General features: G+C 52.6%; 1 protein-coding gene across 2 annotated transcripts in view; it reads left to right on the forward strand.

Annotated features, from left to right (window-relative positions):
- The first annotated feature begins 9,425 nt into the window (after positions 1-9,425).
- ARHGEF4 (Rho guanine nucleotide exchange factor 4) overlaps positions 9,426-19,931 on the forward strand; it is a 259,221-nt gene continuing 248,715 nt past the window's right edge. For both annotated transcript variants that reach the window (XR_014829987.1, XM_085000213.1), the window contains exon 1: positions 9,426-9,494. Coding sequence is in view for 1 of the 2 variants with exons in the window: in XM_085000213.1 (XP_084856339.1) it covers positions 9,456-9,494 (39 nt within the window). In the remaining variant the exon portion in view is untranslated. The remainder of the gene's footprint in view (positions 9,495-19,931) is intronic.

A 19,931-nucleotide genomic window follows, 5' to 3' on the forward strand; every position in this document is an offset into this window, starting at 1 on the left:
GAAACTCCACCACAGAACATCCACAACCAGGGTCTGCCTCAGAATCCTGAAGTCACCACTCTGTCACATGTAGACCTTGGTTCAAAGGCAAGTTCCCAGACATGCCTTCTGAGGGTCCTTCTCACGTACCTCATCCATCCACCCCCAGTTGTTGTCCTTTCCCTGCTAAAATCAGCTGTGACCCTGAGCTGAGAAAAGTGGTACTCAGAAGTTGCACGGGCCTCCTGCATCAGCTGCACACACCAGCCCCAGAAGGCTGACTGTCCTCACCAAGGGCAGCGGTGATTTTAAGACCAGAGAAGTGGAGGATTCGGCAATAGTATGACCAACTCAGTGCATGAACAAACAGCCCTCACTCTTCTCTCCCCTAAGCATTTAACACCCCCAGTGAGCCTCTCTGTAACTCCCTGAGGTCATGACTCATGACTGGAAAAGTGTTTATAGAGTCCCTGGCCAATACCACATGTAGGTTTTGTTATAAAGTGAAAGAGAAAAAAGAGTAATGCAAAGGAAGAAAAAGGGAAGGATGAGCCTGAAGAGTCTTTATTTGGGAACAACAACAACCTTCTCTTTTTGTACAGCTGCACCTGCAGCATATGGAAGTTCCCAGGCTAGGGGTGGAATCTGATCTACAACTTCTGGTTTATGCCACAGCCACAGCAACACAGGATAGGAGCCACATCTGCAAATTTTGCTGCAGCTATTGGCAACACCGGGTCCTTAACCCACTGAGAGAGGCCAGGGATCAAACCTGCATCCTCCTGGAGACTACATCAGGTTCTTAACCCACTGAGCCACAATGGGAGCTCTGTAACCTTTTTCAGACTTTGGCTGGAGCAGGGTTGGTGTATCTCAGGAAATGCCAAATGCACCTGCAGGCCAGGGCCCTGGGGAAAGGTGCACATTGCATGTGTCTGTGCAGGCAAGTTGCCTCCTCCAGGAAGCTGGCCTAGGCTTACACAGTGCTTGCCTCTCCTGCTCACCTGGAGCCCTCTGAGGGCAGGAGCAGCTGCCCACAGCTCTGTCCATCTAGCAGTCAGGCAGATCCTCAGAGAGGCCTGCCTGGCAGTGGGGTGCTGCTGCTCCAGACCTCTGTGCCATGAGCCACTGGCAGGTTGAGGGCCTTGTGCATTATCTACAAGGGGAAAGGCCAACTTGAGAATAAGCTTCGTGTGTTTCTCTGACTGGACACCTTCCCTTTGCCACGGAGGACCTGCTCTGCTTAAACAGAGTTTCTGAGGACCTGTCAGCCCTAAGGCCTTCTCAGGTGGCAGGGTTAGGGCCTTGCTCAAGATAAGACTGCTAATTCTGGGAGCAAAGAATTCTGCTTCCCATGCTCTCTGACTGATGTCAGCATCTGCCAGGGCCCTTGCTCACAGGGGACCTGTTCTGGGGGCCCTCAGCTCAGTGTGCCTGTGTCTCAATCCCTCTGCACTCAGGGAGGCACAGGGGACCCTGTGGACCACATCAGAAGGGCCCTTCTCCCTCAGAGGTGAGCCCGGGGAAAGGGCTTGCTGTGACACAAGGCAGCCGGTAGTCAGGGAATGTGGGGGGCAGGGACTTTCCACAAGCAGAGAGCACAAGGCCAGGGGTGAGGCACCCCCAGGACTGAGCACCAGGGAAGGTGAGAGGACTGGGTACACACCTGTGGCCGATCAGCCAAGATGGGACCTGGAGTGCACGAGGCCCATCTCTGTTCCCTGGGTTCAGGCCTGGACACAGGTGATGAGTGCTCACAGGACACCTGCCCCACAGGCCTTCCACACAGCCACGCCTGCCCACTTGATCCCTGCTCTGTGATGCTCTACCTGCCCCCAGCTGGCACTTTGCTCTCCGGCCTTCTGTGTCCCTTGGAAGGGTTCCCCAGACTTGACACATTCAAAACTGAATCCTTGGTTTTTATTATTATTATAGTTGATTTACAATGTTCTCCAATTTCTGCTGCACAGCAGTGACCCAGTCATTCATACATTTATATATGTATACATTCTTTTTCTCACATTATCCTCCATCCTGTTCCATAACAAGTGATTGGATAGTTTCCTGTGCTATACAGCAGGATCTCATTGCCTATCCACTCCAAATGCAATAGTTTGCATCTACCAACCCTGAACTCCCAGTCCATCCCGCTCCCTCCCGCTCCCCCCGAAAAACTCAAGTCTGTCCCTGGGTCCATGATCAATACCACTCATCCATAAAAAAGAACAAAATTTTGCCGTTGGGGACAACAAAAGTAAAACTGAATCCTTGTCTCCCACCCCACCCAAATAGCACCTTCCCTTGTCCCTGAATAACACTTTCACCCCTCTACTGAATCAGGCAAAAAGATCCCTTTCCTCCCACTCCTAAAGCCTGCACCCCGTTGAACACACTTACTGTGGGATATAATTGCAAAGCGCACTTCAGTCTCACCCCTCCCAGACACCCCACTGCCTCAGCCCTACTCTGACCCTTGGCCATCTCCCCTCCACCCCCTCAAAGTCCCCAAGGTGTTTGCAAAGTTCCGATCCCTTCTGTGCCCAACTCAGTAGCTCCCCACTGCCCTTAGAACAGTCCATGCCCCTCCTTGTGGCTTCCAGGGCCTTCTGACTCTGTCCCCACACCCAGGCTCCCATCTCCCCTCCTACCACTTTCCTCTCTGCTCCTTGATGTACAGTTGCCTGGGCTTCTTCCCGTCTCCCCCACCAAACGTGTTGGGACCCCAGGTCCTTTGCATGGACCCCTCTCCCTGGGCCTCCATGTGACTGGCTTCTCTGCCAGGGTTCAGAGAGGTTTTCCTGGCCCGCCCCCTCAATCATTCTTCCCTCCCTCACCTCTGCACATTTTACCTCAATGGCACTTAATCCAATCTGTACTTTTCCATTTGACGATTTGTTTCCAAGGATCCTCTCACAGTGGAAAAGCAAACACTTCCCAATGCCTGAATCATGCCTGCATGTACCAGGTCATCTGTAAATATTTCTGGAATAACATTCATTTTATTACGTTGATCTGAAATAACTACGAACTGCAAAATGAGACAGTAAATGGAGACCTGAGCCCCCTGTGGCGGCTTCTGCAGCCTGGGTTAGAGCTCTCGGCGGCCATACTCACAGGTGCCTCCCCAAGACTGGGGCAGAATCTGTGTTGCCGTCCAGCCACACTCACACCCCTCACAGCTACCTGGGAAGGAGTGGGTCATTCTCCGACAAGGGCCAATAAAACCCATTATCCCCCCACCAAATTTAGGGCCAAGGGGATTGCTGGAGCAATCGTGACCGAACGTCAAAGTTGTGAGGGCAGCAGGCTTGAGACGTGGTGCTACCATTGCCCCCATTCCAGGGGTGCAAACACTGAGGCACTCGAGCTGGGGTGAGCTGCTCAAGTGCACAGTGGCCACAGAGCTGGGCTCCTGGACTCCAGGGCTTCTACCTTCACCCCCGCCTGGAGTCTCTACAGTCCTTATGCAGAGCAGCCCATCCCCAAGTGGAGATGTGGTGGGGGGACAGGACTACACAGGAGGGCATTGCAGGACTCCATGGGGTTGTCATGGTCAAAACAGGTCCCCAGTGTCCAGGGTGGACTGGTGTCAGCCTGCATCCTCAGACAAGGGCAGAAGGAGATCAGCTGGCGCCAGGCTCGGGCAGGACCCACTCCCAGCCATCCTTCCAGGAATGTGGTCCATGATGGGGACTCTGGAGAGAGTCCTGGGCTCTCCTCTTTGGGCTCAAATGAGTTGCAAAGACAACACAGAGAAGGGGTCTAAAGAGGAGAGAAGGAGGCATCAAGGAAGACTTCCTGGAGGAGGTAGTATTGCGTGAGGTAGTATTGCGTGGAGGAACCTGGGGCAGGGCAGGCTATGAGCAAGGGGGCACCTCCCAACCCCCTGACCTGTGGCCCCTGAGTCACCAGATGAAGGGCGGGCGGGGCCTCACAGGCAGCACAACCCCCACCCTCCAGAGGGCTTGCATGAGGTCTATGGCCCCTGCATCTCAGCAGGCTGTCCTCCCAGCCCAGGCTCTGTCTGGCCCTCAATCCCTATGCCTCTGAGCCCCTTGCAGGCTGTGTGTCCCAAGCAGCTGTCAGCCCAAGCAAATAGGCTCAAAGAGGCCACTTCCTCAGAGACCAACACCCTCAAGGGAATTCTTATGGAATGTTCCTCCCAGCTCTGCTGCCCTCAGGGAACAGTGTGGACACCCCAGCCCAGCCTGGGAGCTCTTCCTGGATGAATCCCCAGCCCCTTTCAAGGTTCCTTCTGTGCGGCTTCTCTGACACCTCAGCCCCAGGGCTCACTTCTGCTCTGCTTGGCCACTCAGGCTCTGGTCGTACCCCATACTCCACTCTGGGAGCATCTGTCCCTGACCATCAGGTTCCAGATGTGCTTGATGCTCCTGAGGGCCAGACCCCACCTTCTGCTTCCCTGGGGCCATCACAAAGGTGCTTTACATCTCAGAATCTGGCTTTCCTCAAGTGGTAAAACAGAAGTGCAGGTAAATCTCCTGCCTGCATGCTCATCAGCCTACTCTGAGTAAGTGTCCTCTTGGCTGCCAAGGAGGGTGCCCACCTTCCACTGGTGGTTGTTTTTCACTGCTCTCCCAGGCCTCCACTCAGTGCAGACACTCAGGAAGTGAGTCTGCATGCGCCTGGCAGGGGACAGATGGGAGGGGTGGAGACACAGGGGCCTTGGAGTGATAGCAATGAAAAGAAGACCAGCCAGCTGAAGCAGGAAGCAAGCTGAGGGGCAAGGAGGGAGGCAGGGCAGGATGCTGGAGTGCCCAGGGTTGCGGAAAAGCTGTCTCCCATCTCCGACTGGGGTGATGCCCACTCACCTGGTGAGATCAGGTATGGGAGCTGCCTAGAGCCCCTCATCCTGCACCTGTGGCACCTGCACCCAGGGAAAGGCAGAAAGGGATGGGAATGGTGAGGACAGGATAATCCTTTGTAGGGGCTCAGCCTCTGGACCCCCATCGCCTCCCTGATGCACAAACAGTCCTCCTGGAACTGTGGAAACTCAGGGACTCTCCCAGGTGCTTTGTTAAGTTCCTCCTAGGCGTGTCAGCCTCTGCTTTGCTCTGTCTTCTTGGCCAGCTGTTCTCTGTTGGCTATTGTTGGCAAGTTCCGATATCGGCATCCATCCTGGCTGTAAGCACTGAGCAGAATGCACCTGCTTTCTTCTCCTGACGGCCCCAGGGGAAGCTGGAGTGGGCTCTCCCAAGGGCCTCTCCTAATGCCTTTCTGCCCACCCCACACACCTCCATTTCAGGATCCCGATTCAGTCTCAAAGTCCCTGATTTCATGCTGTCCAAGTCCCCAGGAAAACCTGACTCACAGAGTTGGGCATGAGAAAGCCAAGGTGGTGGGGGCACGAAAGTCCCTCTCCTTGACACTGCTGCCCAGACCAGCCAAGAGGGGACACCAACATTGCCCCATCTGCCTGTGTATGAGCCACAGTGGTTGCACCTCCCTGGCTGGCTGAGGTGGCTTTCTGCAGACCTGTCCTTACATCAAGAACCATTTGGTTGCAATTCAGCCCAAAGAATGGTATCATTTGTTCTCACCCACTCTCCAGCCTGGAGAGCTCTCAAATTCTATTTCCAATATGTCCAGAATGTGTCCCCCATTTGGTGGCAGCAGTGCCGGCTTCCTCCCAAGGAAGATGCAGGCACATTCCCTCTCCATCCTCAGCTCTGCAGAGCAGGCACATAATGGGAGATGCAGGTAATCCTAGACTTTACATCTTGGTAGCTGATGGAGGCCCATAGATCTGGGGCTTGTTGGGGCGGGCGGGCAGCCCAGAGGCTAGGATCAAATTACAAGTGTTTGGAGCTGCAGCACATTCAGGAAGGGCATTTAGGCACCAGCATTGGCCTCTCCAAATGGCCAGTTTGTCCTGCAGAGTTTTGAGCATGTCTGCTGCAGCTACCGCTCCTGATTTCCACCTGTGCCCCAAGTCAGCACCCTCCCACCTGCCTATAGGTTTGTGACCTACTCCATACTCCTCCTTAAACCCCTCTAGACTAGCCAGAGGGGACTGTTTCTGTCCCTTGTGACCCAGACCCTGGCTGGGGTGTAGATCCCTCTCTATGTGCACCTGGGGACCTAGGACAGAGGAGTAAATCAAGTGAGGCAGGACACCAGTGAGGGAAGCACAGGGTCACCCCCATCTGTCTGTCTCTCTTCCTCCACTCCAGCGCCTCTTGGCACCTGGTGCAAATTTCTTTCTGACCACTCAATTCACCCCCAAATTGCTGAACCTACTTAACTGCAGTATGTGACAGACCTGAAATTGAGATCATACAATTTAAACACAGTTAACTTGGTGGATTAGAAACCTGTTGTGTGTGGGAATTTCTGTTGTGGTTCAGTGGGTTATGAACCCAACTAGTATCCATGAGGATGCAGGTTGGTTCCCTGGCCTCGCTCAGTGGGTTATAAAGATCCAGCATTGCTGTGGCTGTGGCGTGGGCCGTCAGCTGCAGCTCTGATTCAATCCCTAGCATGGGAACTTCCATATGCTGCAGGTGTGGCCCTAAAAAGAAAAACAACCAAAAAAAACATGTTGTGCAAATCCTTCTGCAGATCTGATAGGCCTGCCTTAAAACAAACAAACAAACAAAAACCCTATTTTTAGAGCAGTTTTAGGTTCACGATAAAATTGAGAAGGTACAGAGATTTCCCATATGTCCCTGCCCCCACACAGGTGTAGCCTCCCCCATTATCAATATCCCCACCACTGTGACACAATTATCATAACTGATGAAACTACACTGACACGTGATGATCACCCGAAGTCCTTAATTTCCATTAATTAGGGTTCACTCTTGGTGGTGTACATTCTATGGTTTGGACTAAAGCATCATAACACATACCCACCATTACAGCATCATACAGGGTATTTTCACCCTTGTAGAAATCCTATGTACCACCTGTTCATTCCTCTCTTGCTTCTAACCTTTTGCAATCACTCATCTTCTTCCTTTTTATCTTTTAATAACAAAAGAAAGGGGATACCCTTTAACTCTGCAATGCAGTCAAGCACTCCAAAAATCATTTTCCAGAGGAAAACTCAGACCTAAGACAACATTTGACTTATTTCCCCTTGGTCATTCAATGTTATCATTTCCCCCAGGACTGCTGAGAGATTAAATGGCATAAGCCATGGGAAGCACCAAGTCCAGGGCTGGGACATAGTGGGTGTTTGGTAAATGGAACTATCATGATGGTTATTCTCTGACCTGGGGTCTGCTCCTCTGCTAAACTATGAAGCTCCATCAGGCCCCACTTCCTGAACCAGGAATCCCCTGAATGTGGTCCCAGGACCAGCAACAGCAATGTCACTTGGGAACTTGTTAAAATGCAAATGCTGGAGTTCCCTTTGTGGTTCAGCGGGTTAAGAACCAGACAAGGTCTCCGTGAGGATTTAGATTTGATCCCTGGCCTTGCTCAGTGGGTTAAGGTTCTGAAGTTTCCGCAAGCTGTGGTTGCAGATGTGGCTCAAATCTGGCATTGCTGTGGCCTTGGTGTGGGCTGGCAGCTGCAGCTCCCATTCTACCGCTGGCCCAGGAACTTCCATGTGCTGCAGGTGCAACCCCAAAAAGAAAAAGAAAAGAAAAAAATCAAATGCCCAGGCTCCACCCTAGACCTACTATCCAGAAACTCTGAGGTGAGCCCAGCAGCCTGTGCTCCAATACGTCCACCAGGGGGTTCTGATGCCAGCTCAAATCTGAGAACTTAGCATCCAGGGCCTCCTCTACTGGTCAGATAAGGTGGGACTGTGGACTCTGTGGTCAGGGGGGTCTGTGTATTTTCACTGGACACCCCCAGGGGCTTTAGCACTTTAAAGGCTTAAAAGAAGAAGGAATGAATATTTGCTGAGCACCTCTAAGGTTTAACTTCTCCATCAGGCAGGTCTCCCTCTCCCAGGTTAACGAAAAGGTCTTAGATTCACTTTACTACACACCTGAAACTAACACAACATTGTAAGGTCAACTATACTGCAATAAAATTAAAAAAAAAAAAAAAAAAAAAGAAGGGGGAGGGGGAAGAAAGGAAGGAAGGAAGGGATGGAGAAAAGGGCTTAGAGGGGGAAGACCAAGATTACTCAGTGCCTTTCCTCCCATCACCAGGGCCTCAGGGACATGCTTTTCCCAAGGCCCAGGGAGCCTGAGAAATGGAGAGTGGGGGATGGGCAAGCAAGACCTTCGGATGATCTCAAAGCTGCTTCCTATACTCCCAGACCCCACAAACTCTAGGCATTTACCTCCCAGACTTTCTGCCCTGACCTGGCTGCTCTGAGGTCCTGGGAGAAGCAGAGAAAGGTTGGATGTGGGGGAAAAACAGTGCTGCTGACTAGGAATAGTATTCGAGGGGGCCAGGAAGTGGGTGAGGGGGCAGGCGTGGGCAGGGGCAGGCAAAGCCAGTCAGGGCAGATGCTAAGCAGCCATGAGACTCCCCATACCAGAAGCAGTGGACTTAGAGCAGGACTGCAGTATGTCACCCATAAGCCCTTGTCCTTCATGGGGCCCTCTGCACATAAATATATATTATATTTAAATATATATTTGAAATTATTTTCACAACTATATGTGTATAAATAAAAATATAATCCAGGCTGGATTTTTATTACTATTTTTCTACTTAGGTTTTTTCTTTTGATTTTAAAAGAAATTAAAATTAACACATTTTTATCAGTCCATATAAATCCCGGGGTCCTCGTGGCCAGTGGGACTGCATCTCCTGGGCAGGTCTTATTTCCTTAAACCTCATAAAGAAAATGGCCAGGACCTCTCCCTGCTCCTTAGCAGAAGACAGCTCTCCTCTACCCGCTACTTGAGGGACGATTCTCCACTCACATTCTACCTGCAGGACCACACCTGAAAAGATAGGGAGGGGAGCGAGAGTGGGTTCTGGACTCAGCATACTGTTCTAAGATCTCCAGTCCACATTTGCCTCTCACCAGGTGCGTGAGCACATACACGTTGCTGAGAGTCTCTGGGGTTCAGTTTCTTCAACCTGCAACTGAGAATGCTGGGCAAACGCTTAAGATCTCAAAAGTTGAATAGCAAAGCTCTCTGGCAGGAGAGGCCGCTCCTCCCCCGGAGCAGCAGAGACGTGGAGTTGCGGGGACTGGGGACCCGGCAGACCCGGAAGGCTGTGGAGGCGCGAGCCGCGTAGGTCCCGTCCGCGGGTTTGTGCAGATTTGCGGGGCGCGTTTTTTCTTAGAAAACCCTCCTCGGCTCCGGGTCTGCCAAGGAACTCCGCTGGGCGCCGGAGAAGGGGCTCCCTACGTCCTGGGCCGATTCCGCAGACGGCTCCGGCGAGTGTCCTGAGTCTCGGGTCGCGCGGGTGGCTCTCTGGTGCCCAAGCGGCCGGGCGCGGGGAGGCGGGGCGTCTGGGCGGCCGGGGCGGGGCGCGCGGCGTCGTTCCGGGAGACCGGCTCGCTGCGCGGTTCTTGGTGCTGCGGGCCGACGACCACCATGCTCAGCGTCGTGCACTTCCTCAGGAGCTTCTTTAAGGTGAGAGGCAGCGTCCGGGGACCCGCAGTTGGCCCTGGGCGGCGTCTGGCCGTGCGCAAGAAGCAGAGCCGGCGCGCGCCACCGTGCCCTGGTCTGACCGTTGGGCACCCGCTGAGGGAGGGCACCCCGTACTCACCCTGCCGCCCCTAACTTTCCGAAGTGCCAACCGGGAGGCTGGGAGCGTGGCCGCCCGGACCGAGGGGAAGGAGTAGTGCCCGTTGGGGGTGGGTTGGACGGCAACCCCGGGTCAGCCTCAGCGAGGGCTACCGTCCAGTGCCTGGCTCCTCCGTACCTGCTCACCCTCTGCACGCGGGGCGCATGGCGGGCTCGGCCCCTCGGTGCAGACAATCGGTTCTGGGAAAGATGGCTTGTGCCAGCCCCAGTACGTGCCCAGGAAGTGATTGATATTGTTATTACCCAGGATGAGGGTACCATACAGGAAGTGTTAAGAAGTGCGTGCGCTTCTCCCCTCCTAAATTCCAGGACTACTCACTAATGGCCTTGGGACCTGCTTCCATGGGGACGCTTCTACCTCCCCTTCCCCAATGGATACCCCATGGTGAGCAGTAGGCTCCAGGGTACTGTCCAACGGGTAGCCCTCTGCCGATTGCCAAGCTCCACCTGCCCAGGTGAGCAACCTGGGAAGGTGGTGGGAGGCAGGGTGGGGTTGGCTCTGCTTGGGACCAACTGCATGAAAAAACAGAGACTGGAAAGTGTTGCCAGAGTGGCAGGCCTAGCAGTGGGCAGCTGTGCCTGGGGCCAGCCAGACAGTGGGGCTGTCCATGGTGGGAGGAGCTGCTCTACTTGGCCACGAGGCCACTTCTCCTAGAGTGCAGACTGAAGGGTCCAGCTAGAGTTCTCTGACTCTGAGAGCTCTGGGGAAAGTGGCAAGAAGCCAGATGACCGAGGGCTGGACTTGCAGGAGCCCTGCCCTCAACCTGTTGCTCAGCCGGTCTGGAAGAGCAGCCTGTGAATCAGCTTACCCCCGCAGGGATAATTACCTGCATACAAACATAGGGAGGGGGAGACAGGAGCCTTTCAGGAACTTATATTAGTGATGCCTTTGAAGATCACGGAAACCTGGCAGGTGTCAGAGACGTGGCTCCAAACACACCAACCCCTCCTTTCTTCGCATTCTGATTCCATTATGACAAGTTCTGCAGTCTTGGGACACTCACTTAACCACTGTGGTCTTTGTTTTCCCGTTTGAAAAATGTGGGCAGTAATTGCACACTTTCCAATGTGATTGCAAGGATCTTATTACAAAACATACATGTGTTTATAGAACTGTGAGCCCAGGACCTTCCCCATCCATAGCAGTGGCAGCAGGTCACCCAAGTAAGGGAAAGTCTGCTGGGCAAAATCAGGAGCTCAAGGAACAGGGAGGTATGGTTGGAGAAGAAGTTGCTGGACATCCCAAGGTAACCACCTTGCCCCACCCGCTGACTGGGAACCTCCTCAGGGTGGTGGGTGGGTGCTTGCCAGGGTTTGCCCACAGCACCCACTCTCCTCACATTCCCAGCCTGTCCCCAGAGCCCTTTCTAGCCCTCTTTGTCCCTGGTCCCTACCCTAGGGTCCTTGGAGGTCCTGAGACACCGCAGGGCCCTCTCCATGAGTAGCATGTGGATGAACAGATGGGCCTCCCAGAGGATGGCCCTTTCTGCTGCCCTGCACAGCTGCCCTAGGGAGGGGCTCTGAATGCCACATCAGACCACTTCTGGCTGTGCAGGTATATCTTGCAGAGCCACTGTAAAGGCCATTCACACCTGCTGTTCCTTCAGACCTTGGTCATAAGGAATGCCCTGTGAAGCCACAGGAGTGGGAGGTGGAAGGAACCAGTTCCTGACCCCTCTGAGACTGGGCCTGTACTGACTGCTTAGCCACGGGTGCCTACTGTGGTTGCTTGCTTGCTTGGTCAAGGATGCTGCTCCATCCTAGGAAACGCAGATCACTGAGACTCTGAGAACAGAGACACAGTCCCTACCAAGGCCCAGAAGCAAAACAGTCCCTTGAGCCCCAGGCCCCCCTGAAACTTCTGTTGGGACTTGCTCTGCTCTAGGCACTCTTGGGCACTGTGGCAACCAGGGGGCATGACAGCCTTGTGACAGAGACCTTGGCGGTGCAAGTAGAGCATAGAGTCTGCTCCTGGCCTCTGGGATCACCCAGCAAATGAGCTGGAGCTGCACACTCAAGGAGGATATAGGTTGCTTCAAAAGTCCAGACACCCACCCAGCACTGTGTGACATTCTTGGTGATAGGGGGCCAAAGCCCAGCAACATGTCTTTCTCTTTCAAAGGGCCATCCCCAAATGTTCCAAACAACTGGGCGCCACTGTTGCCTGCCTGGAACCTTAACTGAGCACCACTGTTGCCTGCCTGGAACTTTCACTGAAGTGGAAGATCCCTCTATTTTCATGGACGTTATGCCCCATATTCCAGTACACAACAGGGTACCTCTCTACTTGCTGTTCTTGTCAGAATGGTGTTGCAGACCAGCCTGAGGTCCTTTGGGGGTGGAAAGATCAAGGTCTCTGCTCACTAAATGAGGGCACAGACTGTCAGCAGAGCCCTGAAATAGGGTGGTGGAGCTAGGCTGCTTTGCCTCTGGTGGGGAAAGCCACCGACTTCTGCTGATCCCTGAATGTTGAGACAGGAAACACACACACACTTTCCACCAAGTCGGTGAACAAGAACTGTAACAGATTTGTTCCATTTAAGGAGCTCCCTTGGAGAACAGCACAGGAGAATCCACACAGTTGAACCTAAAACTGTACCCTGGCATTCTTCAAAGCCCCATATCTTCTGAACAAGCCAAGCCAGGAAGTTGAATAGGGCTGCAATAGGATGTTCACTCTTGACTGGTAGTTAAATTATGCTTGCGATTCCCTAGTTTGGAGAGGAGGGGGTGTCCCAGGGGCTCCCCATTAGCCTTTCTTACCACAAAATCTGCACACCATGGGTGAAGGAGCCAGGGTAGGGTTGTTTTTGTTTTATTTTGTTTAGTTGTTGTCTTTTTGTCCTTTTAGGCCCGTACCTGCAGCATATGGAGGTTCCCAGGCTAGGGGTCTAATCAGAGCTGTAGCCACCAGCCTACGCCACAGCCACAGCCACAGCCACAGCAATACTAGGTCCAAGCCGCATCTGTGACCTACACCACAGCTCACAGCAACGCTGGATCCTGAACCCACTGAGTGAGGCCAGGGATCAAACCCACAACCTCATGGTTCCTAGTTGGATTCATTTCCACTGTGCCATGACGGAAACTCCCAGGGTAGGGTTTTTACCAGAGATTGAGCATGTCTTTGCCAGCTGAACACCTCAGAGCTGAGGAAATCTCTATAGGAAAGATGTAGGATTCCAGTGGGCTTTGATGAGCTGGATGCTCGGCAAGGCTCCATTTATGATCTGACAACTGCCCTACCTCTCATAGGCCCTCTCTGTGGGTGGTAGGCCGTGGTGACATTCTGAGCCACCAGGAATTCGAGTTCACTTAAGGACAGTGTTCATGAACTTCGGAAAGTCTAGGTGTTTCTCTGCAAGAGACTTCACAAGATTTGTGGTACTCTTTTCTTAGGGTGTTATTATAGGTACCAGCCCCCCTTCACTGAAGGAGTGCTGGGTCTCTTGACTTGAGCCTGGGAGTTAGGCAAAGGGCAGTGGAGTTTAATCAATGAATATTTATTGAACACCTACTATCTGCCAGTCTCCGTTTTCAGCATATTAAGAGACTTCTGTTTCTCAGACCTCGTTAAAAAATTTTTTTAGCCTTTTTTTCAATATTACACAAATCCAGTAAGACTCCATTGGTATTACTGACCCATTTCAGTCCTGGAAGCCCCATGATTGATTAGTTGATGCTGAAGAGCCGTGGTATCAGCACATTCATTTTGGCTTCTGGCACTTAAATGCTGCTTCTCATCCTCTGTCATGCCAGCTCCCACCATCCCATCTGCCACCAAAAGTAGCATTTCTCATCAGCATCTCCAACGGATAGAGAACAGCATTTATGGCAATTCTCTAAGACATTGACATTCTCCTTGCCAAAATATTTCTCTGTGACTTGGGGGGTAGGGTCTGCTTTTGGGCTCTACAGGAGATGCAGTGAGGCAGGTGGTGAACAAGTTCTCTTGATAAACCTGCTCCGACGCTCTATTCCTTCAGATATTTAGATTCCTTCAAGGGATTTCTGCCTTTTCCATTTCATTTTTGTGGAGAGCCAATATCCAGCTGAGGTTTTAGTCAACCAGCAGCTGGAGCACACCCTGGCTGCTGGAGAGAGCTGGCTGCCTCCAGAATGGGTGCCTGCATCCTATGTCAACACAGTCATCCTGACCCACAATGACGATCTTCCCCCCATGGTCAGATGCTCTCCCAATCCATTCTCACTTGTTTCCCCAGGTTTTGGTCACTATGTGTTAGCCAAGTAATACTCTTCTGAAACCTGAACCTTTTCCTCCATAGTTTGAGTTGGTAATTGGTTCCCATGGCTAGGCTGAGATCTGACTCTGCTTTTTGTTCTGCAAGCAGGGAAGGGGGCAGGGGTGAGCATGAGGAGGACTGGCCACACTTTACAGGGCAAGGCGATCACGGGCTCTTGAATCAGCCAGAGAGGGGAGCCAAGGCTGGAGGTGGGGGGGTGAGTCCCCTAAGCAATGCCCATTCCTAAGGCCAGGGATCCCAGTCTTCTCTAAATGATGGTCTGACTTTCATTCAAGGAGCAGAAGTGCAGTGCATTCAGCTAGCTAGCTTTATATAATTTACCAGTCCACAGACTGATGGAATCAGACTGCTCTTGGTTCAGGGAAATCTCAGGCCTGGGGCTACAAAATAGAAAAAATGCTTTCCATACAGTCAGAGTTCTGGGAATTCAGGGATTTGAGGTTTTTATGCCCTCTTTCATCTGGCCGAGGTAGTTACAAGCAACATGTTCACCCCATAGCACTTGAGACTTTCATGCTTTCCCTCAGGTTTTGTAGCAAAGTCACTTTCCTCCCTAAAGTCCCTGGTAGACCCTTGGCCAGAGCTGATTTAATTAGGACTTTGCCATGCATGCAATGAGGTGCCATTGTTCCACAACTTAATGTCCAATGTGTTTTCAATGCCTTTGGCCTTGGTTTGGTGGATTAACCAAAGAAGAAACTTCGGTTTCTCCCCCTTTCTTCCCCCTTTCTTTAAGGGTCTGTTACCTATTATTACCCTAGTACTTCCTCCCACTTTTTTTAAGGGTGTGTTACCTATAATCACCCTAGTACTAATGTCCTTATTAGTGAAGGCGCTTGGTTGCAAAAGCCCAAAACAGACTCCAGTTAAGTGGGAGAGAAAAGAACTGTTTTGGCAGGGTGTGGGGTAGCTCCCATAACCCGGCTTGGGCAGGGATTGAGAGGGGGTGGGGCACAGCTGGTCCTGCTCAACAGGCCAGCTGCTGAGGACACCTCTGGAGGAGCAGGAGAAGCCCTACGGTTCCTCTCTGAGAATACCTTGCCTTCCTCCTGCAGGTGTTTGGGTCTGTTCTCAAGATCCCTGGTCCTGGCTGGAGCTGAGCTGAGTACCCTTTGGAGAGTGGGAAGGCAGGAAATCACCCCCTTTTCTGTTTCCAAGATGGGTGGGGCCCAGCCATTGTCCTGGGACCCCCCCTACCACCACTTCCCCCCAGTCAGGACCGATGTTCAGATGCTGAACAGGAAATCAGCAAATACCCCAAGAAAAGTCTTACCAGGACTCAACCTCTCAGCTTTGGGGTGAGGGGTGTGTACCCCAGTCCCCAGGGGCATTTGCTAGAGGGTCACCCACATGGTCCGGCTTTTCTGGGTAAAGGTCACAGCAGGCACCTAAGACCACAGAGACCCTTCCGTATGGGAGGTCATGGCGGGGGGTGGGGGGTTCCCTTGAGTCCTAAGGAAGCTGGTCCCTTGTGTTGACAGAGAGAAGAGATGGCAGGGTGGGTGGGACAGAGCAGCTGTGGGAATCAGCTTCCTGCCAAAAGGCCCTCAGTACCTCCCCAAGGCTGCTATTTCCCCAGTGCCCTGGATCCTGCCAGTTTTGGCCAAGTGCTTCCTCTTTGCTCTGGGGCTTTCTCTCCTGCACTGTCCTTCACAAGCCTCAGCTATGGCCAGAGGCCAGCAGCCACCTGTGCTTTCGCTCCAGACCCTCCCTCTCTCTGCCAACTCAGGGAACAACCTTGACCTCACCAGGTCCTCTCCATCCAGCCACTCAGAATTTTGAGTCCTGCTCTCTCCCTCTGGGATGAAGGCTCTGAGAGGGCAGGCCTGGGTTTGGAACATAGCTAGCATGGAAATGGATTAACCAGTGGGAACAAAACCTTGGCCAGATCAGAGGGAGCCCCTCGTCCAGGGAGCCTGAGCAGTCCAGCCAGGGCTGATGGTTCTAGACCTGTGCATTTCCACAACCTTCTCTTCAGGCTTGAGCCAAGCTCAGTCCAGTTCTCTGGGCTCCAGGGGCCCTGGCTCCCCACCTCTGTCCTTCCCCTCCCCACACAGTGAAGTGACAGTGGTCTTATCAGGACCAGCATGAGACTCCAGCCACTTTTTATAGCTTCAGGGGGTGCTGGGTTTTAATTCATTCTTGATACATATAGGGCTTGCCGGCCCCAGTTGTTTTGTTGGCTTCTGCCCTCCATCAGCCACCAGCCAGGCACAACTAGGCAGTGTCGCTGTGCTCTCGCCCCTGAGAAGTGCTCTGTCTTTCAGGAGTCCTTTCATGGTTTCCTCATCTCTGAAGTGGGCAGTCTCCTCCTGGACAGTTGTAAGAATGTGAGGTTTATTGCCTGGCTCCTAGACCCTCCTGGGTACCAAGTGTGAGCTGGGTGGGGGTTGTGCTGCCTGTGAGGCCCTGCTGCCCTTCATCTGGTGACTCATGGGCCACAGGTCAGGGGGTTGGGAGGCTGCCCTGCCACAGGGTGCCTCCACACCACACCACCTCCTCCAGGAAGTCTTCCTTGATGCCTCCTTCTCTCCCTCTTTGGACCCCTTCTCTGTGCTGTCTTTGCAACCCAGTCATGGCATGCTGAACTATAACTACCTCTCACTCCTCCACACACATGTGCCTTCAAAAGTACCTTTATGATGGCACAGTCTTTAAGATATTAGCCTGCTGTGGCCCCCTTTGCCTGGCAAAGCAATAAAGCTATCTTTTTCCCCTTTACACCCCCCCAAAAAAAACACAAAAAATCCCCGCAAAAGTACCTTTATGGGAGTTCCCATTGTGGCTCAGCAGTAACAAACCCAACTAGTATACATGAGGACACAGGTTCGATCCCTGGCCCTGCTTAGTGGGTTAAGGATCCAGCACTGCCATGTGCTGCATTGTGGTTGCAGATGCGGCTTGGCTCTGGCATTACTGTGGCTGTGGCATAGACCAGCAACTTCAGCTCCAATTTGACCTGGGAACTTTGGTATTGCGCAGGTGCAGTTGTAAAAAGAAAAAAAAGAACCTTTATTATGGATCAACTTACTGTATATTTCTATTTCTTACTGTTCTTAGATGATTCCATGACTACACATTATAGTTTCCTTTCCCCCAAAGTTCCCAGCTTTTCCATTTACTCTCACACATGACATGCCACAGACAGTAACACAAAAACAAGCTATTTCATACCACACATACATCACATGAAAATCCCACAGCAGAATGAAAACACTGCTTCCATAAAACTTGGTAATTAACAAATGTGCTCATTCGAAACTCACCCTACTTGATAATGGAGGTAGATTCATTATTATTTCATAGCATATATAAATACAGTTTTGCTTTTGTGAATCATATATTACATAAGGTAAAAATCGACCATAGTGTGAACCAATAGGCACAAACAAGAAACAGGATAAACAGAGAAATCCTTTTCTCTTTCTCATGCCCCTATTCTCATCGGTGGAGCTGATGTGGGGTTGGGGAGGAGAGCAGAAGAGGGACCTCCTCCTCCGGCATCTCCAGGGAGCTCCTCCTGCCTAGACGCCTGAGCACTGCAGATAGGAGTGTGACATCCCATACCTAGACAGAGCTGTGCTCAGTGGCATCTGGTTAAGTAAAGAACAGTGATGGGTGAATGGACTGCCTCCTCGCCAGCCAGGACCTTGCACACCTGGGACTCAAGGCTGCTGCTCTCAGGACAGCTGCACATCAGGATCACCAGGTACACAGACTTCATGGTCAGAATCCAGGCCTGGGGCCTGGACTCTGGATCCTAGGCTCACAGGTGATTCCGGGGCACAGCTGAGCTGCGAAGCACTGCTCTGCAGACCTGCCCACAGGGACAGGGCCATTCTCGGGGCTTCTCTGGATTGAAGAGAAGCCGAGGCCAGATCACAAGTTGCCTTCTGACCTTCATACCGCCCTATTGTAGCCAAGGGGTAATGTGCCCCCTTGCCCAGGGGACACAGCCCCTGCCGACTGGACATGACCATGTTTGAATCCCAACAGTGGTCCTTTGTAGACCCTGTCCCCCCAGGCAGATCCAAGTGCCTTGGGTGTTCACCATGTAATGTGTGTACCAAACAGGCGACTGTCTCTCCTGGAAGCCTTTTGCCAATGACATGAAGATTGCCTGGGCTTGAGAAGTGACCTTGGAGCAGAGCCTGGGCCAGGAAGCCACGACATGTGGTGCTGCCCCTCCTCTTGGGGCCCCTAGCACTGGTGGTGGGCCGGCGGGGGGTTGGGGGGTGGCAGTATGGACCAGCTGTCCCATGGGCTCAGTGCTCCCAGGCACCTTCATTTGAACGCCCTGCTCCCAGGGCTGTTGTGAAAGTTAAATGATAATAAAGGCATGGGAAACATAGAAACTACCCAGCGCCCGAGCAAGCACCCAGCAATTCTTACTCATCTTGGCTGTTTTTCCTTCCCTGTCTGTTTCTTTCTTCCTCCAAACAAATATTTTTTTCCTTGTGTGCAGTGGAGTTGAGTAGAAACCATCTCCTACAATGGGGCCATGTCAAGGTGCTGTTCAGGTCAATGCTGCTGGTGCAGCTCCTGGTACTGGTACGAGGTGTGTTTTCACAGAAGAATGCAGACTGTGGGCCTCTTCCAGAATGGTTGGTTCAGCCCCGAGAGAAGCCAAAGTCCTGGAAGGCATTTTTCCTCATGTGAGGGTGGAGGCTTGTGAGAAAGTGGGAACAAGGGGATGGAGGTGCATCCGGGGCATGGAATCCCACTCTGCGAGAGAGGAGGGGACCGTGGGTACGTGCCCCAGCCAGGATAACTCTCCTGAGAATTTGGCTGAATGACAGCAGCCAGAATGATGCATGGTTGCCTTTATCTAAAATTCCAGACAATACTGATGGGTCTTTAGTGACGGAGAAAGCAGGATGCAGGACAGGTGGGGGCCAGAGAGTGGGATGGCAGAGGGCTGTGAGCTGGTGGGAACATTCATTGTCTTGTCTGGTGATAGTGATAGTTTTGCAGTGTCTCTGCTCATCAGACACCCTCAAATCCTACCTCCAATGTGTGTAGTTTACTACATGTCAATTCTACCTCCATAGAACTGGGGTCCCTCCCTGGCGAAACCGGCCTCATCTCTTGGCCAGAGCCTCTCAAAACACTCCTCCCTCCTTGAAATCCCCTCGTTTTCTTCACCCCCTTCCCAGGGTACCACAGGCACAGAGACAACAATGACTATGGGGTGGCAGATGGCCCCGTCTAGGATAGAGACAAGGTCAATCTGGCTTCGTCACTGGAGGTATCCTTCGAACAAGCATGCCAATGCTGTGTCATTTCTGGTTTGTCCTGTAAGAGACGTGGGGCCTTGATCATCAGTGCCTCCACCCCAAGAGGCACTGGACTCCTGGGCGGGACAGCATCTCCCTGAAGCTCTGTGAGGTGGTGCCAGAAATGACTTGCTGCCAGAGTTGGCCTGGTAAAGTGGGTCTGGGGAGATTTAAGGAAGCAGGGATGCTGTTAGGAAGCAGGATCAAGTCTGTGATTGGGCAGCTTACTAACTCTTATCCAGGAGGAGGAACCACTGGGCTGAGGCTCAACCTGGGGTTGGTGAGGCAGCAGTGTTGTCGAGAGCAGCCAGCATGGGCTGTTTGCTCTCTGTGACCTGGACGGTGTGTTCCATCTGTGCCCAGGTGTGAACACGGAGGCTCTATCAGCACCCCAGAGTGCCTCACCTGATGGTAACATGCCGTGACATTGTTCATGTTCCAGAGGAGGATGCCAGGCTCCACTGTGATGCCAGGCTGGCTCCTGCATGGCATGGCCACTGTTGTCCTTCTTGCTCATTGGAAGTGAGTTGGGTCATATCCACTGCCCACCCCCCCACACCTTATACCCCCACCCCCCCACAGGGGGTTTTACCCACAGATACATGCCAAGTCCCCTCCTGCCCCAGTGATTCAGCTCTCCAGAGGGGACCCAGGCAGGTACTAGGGAAAGCCTTGGAGTGATTCTGGGATGATATTGTGGGCCGTTACAGAGCCCTGCTGAG

Source organism: Sus scrofa, chromosome 15 (genome assembly GCF_054392235.1).
Source record: "Sus scrofa isolate SSC_HxYL_T2T_F1_AM1 chromosome 15, Sscrofa_HxYL_maternal_Yorkshire_Landrace_v2.0, whole genome shotgun sequence".
In the NCBI taxonomy this organism is placed as follows: domain Eukaryota; kingdom Metazoa; phylum Chordata; class Mammalia; order Artiodactyla; family Suidae; genus Sus; species Sus scrofa.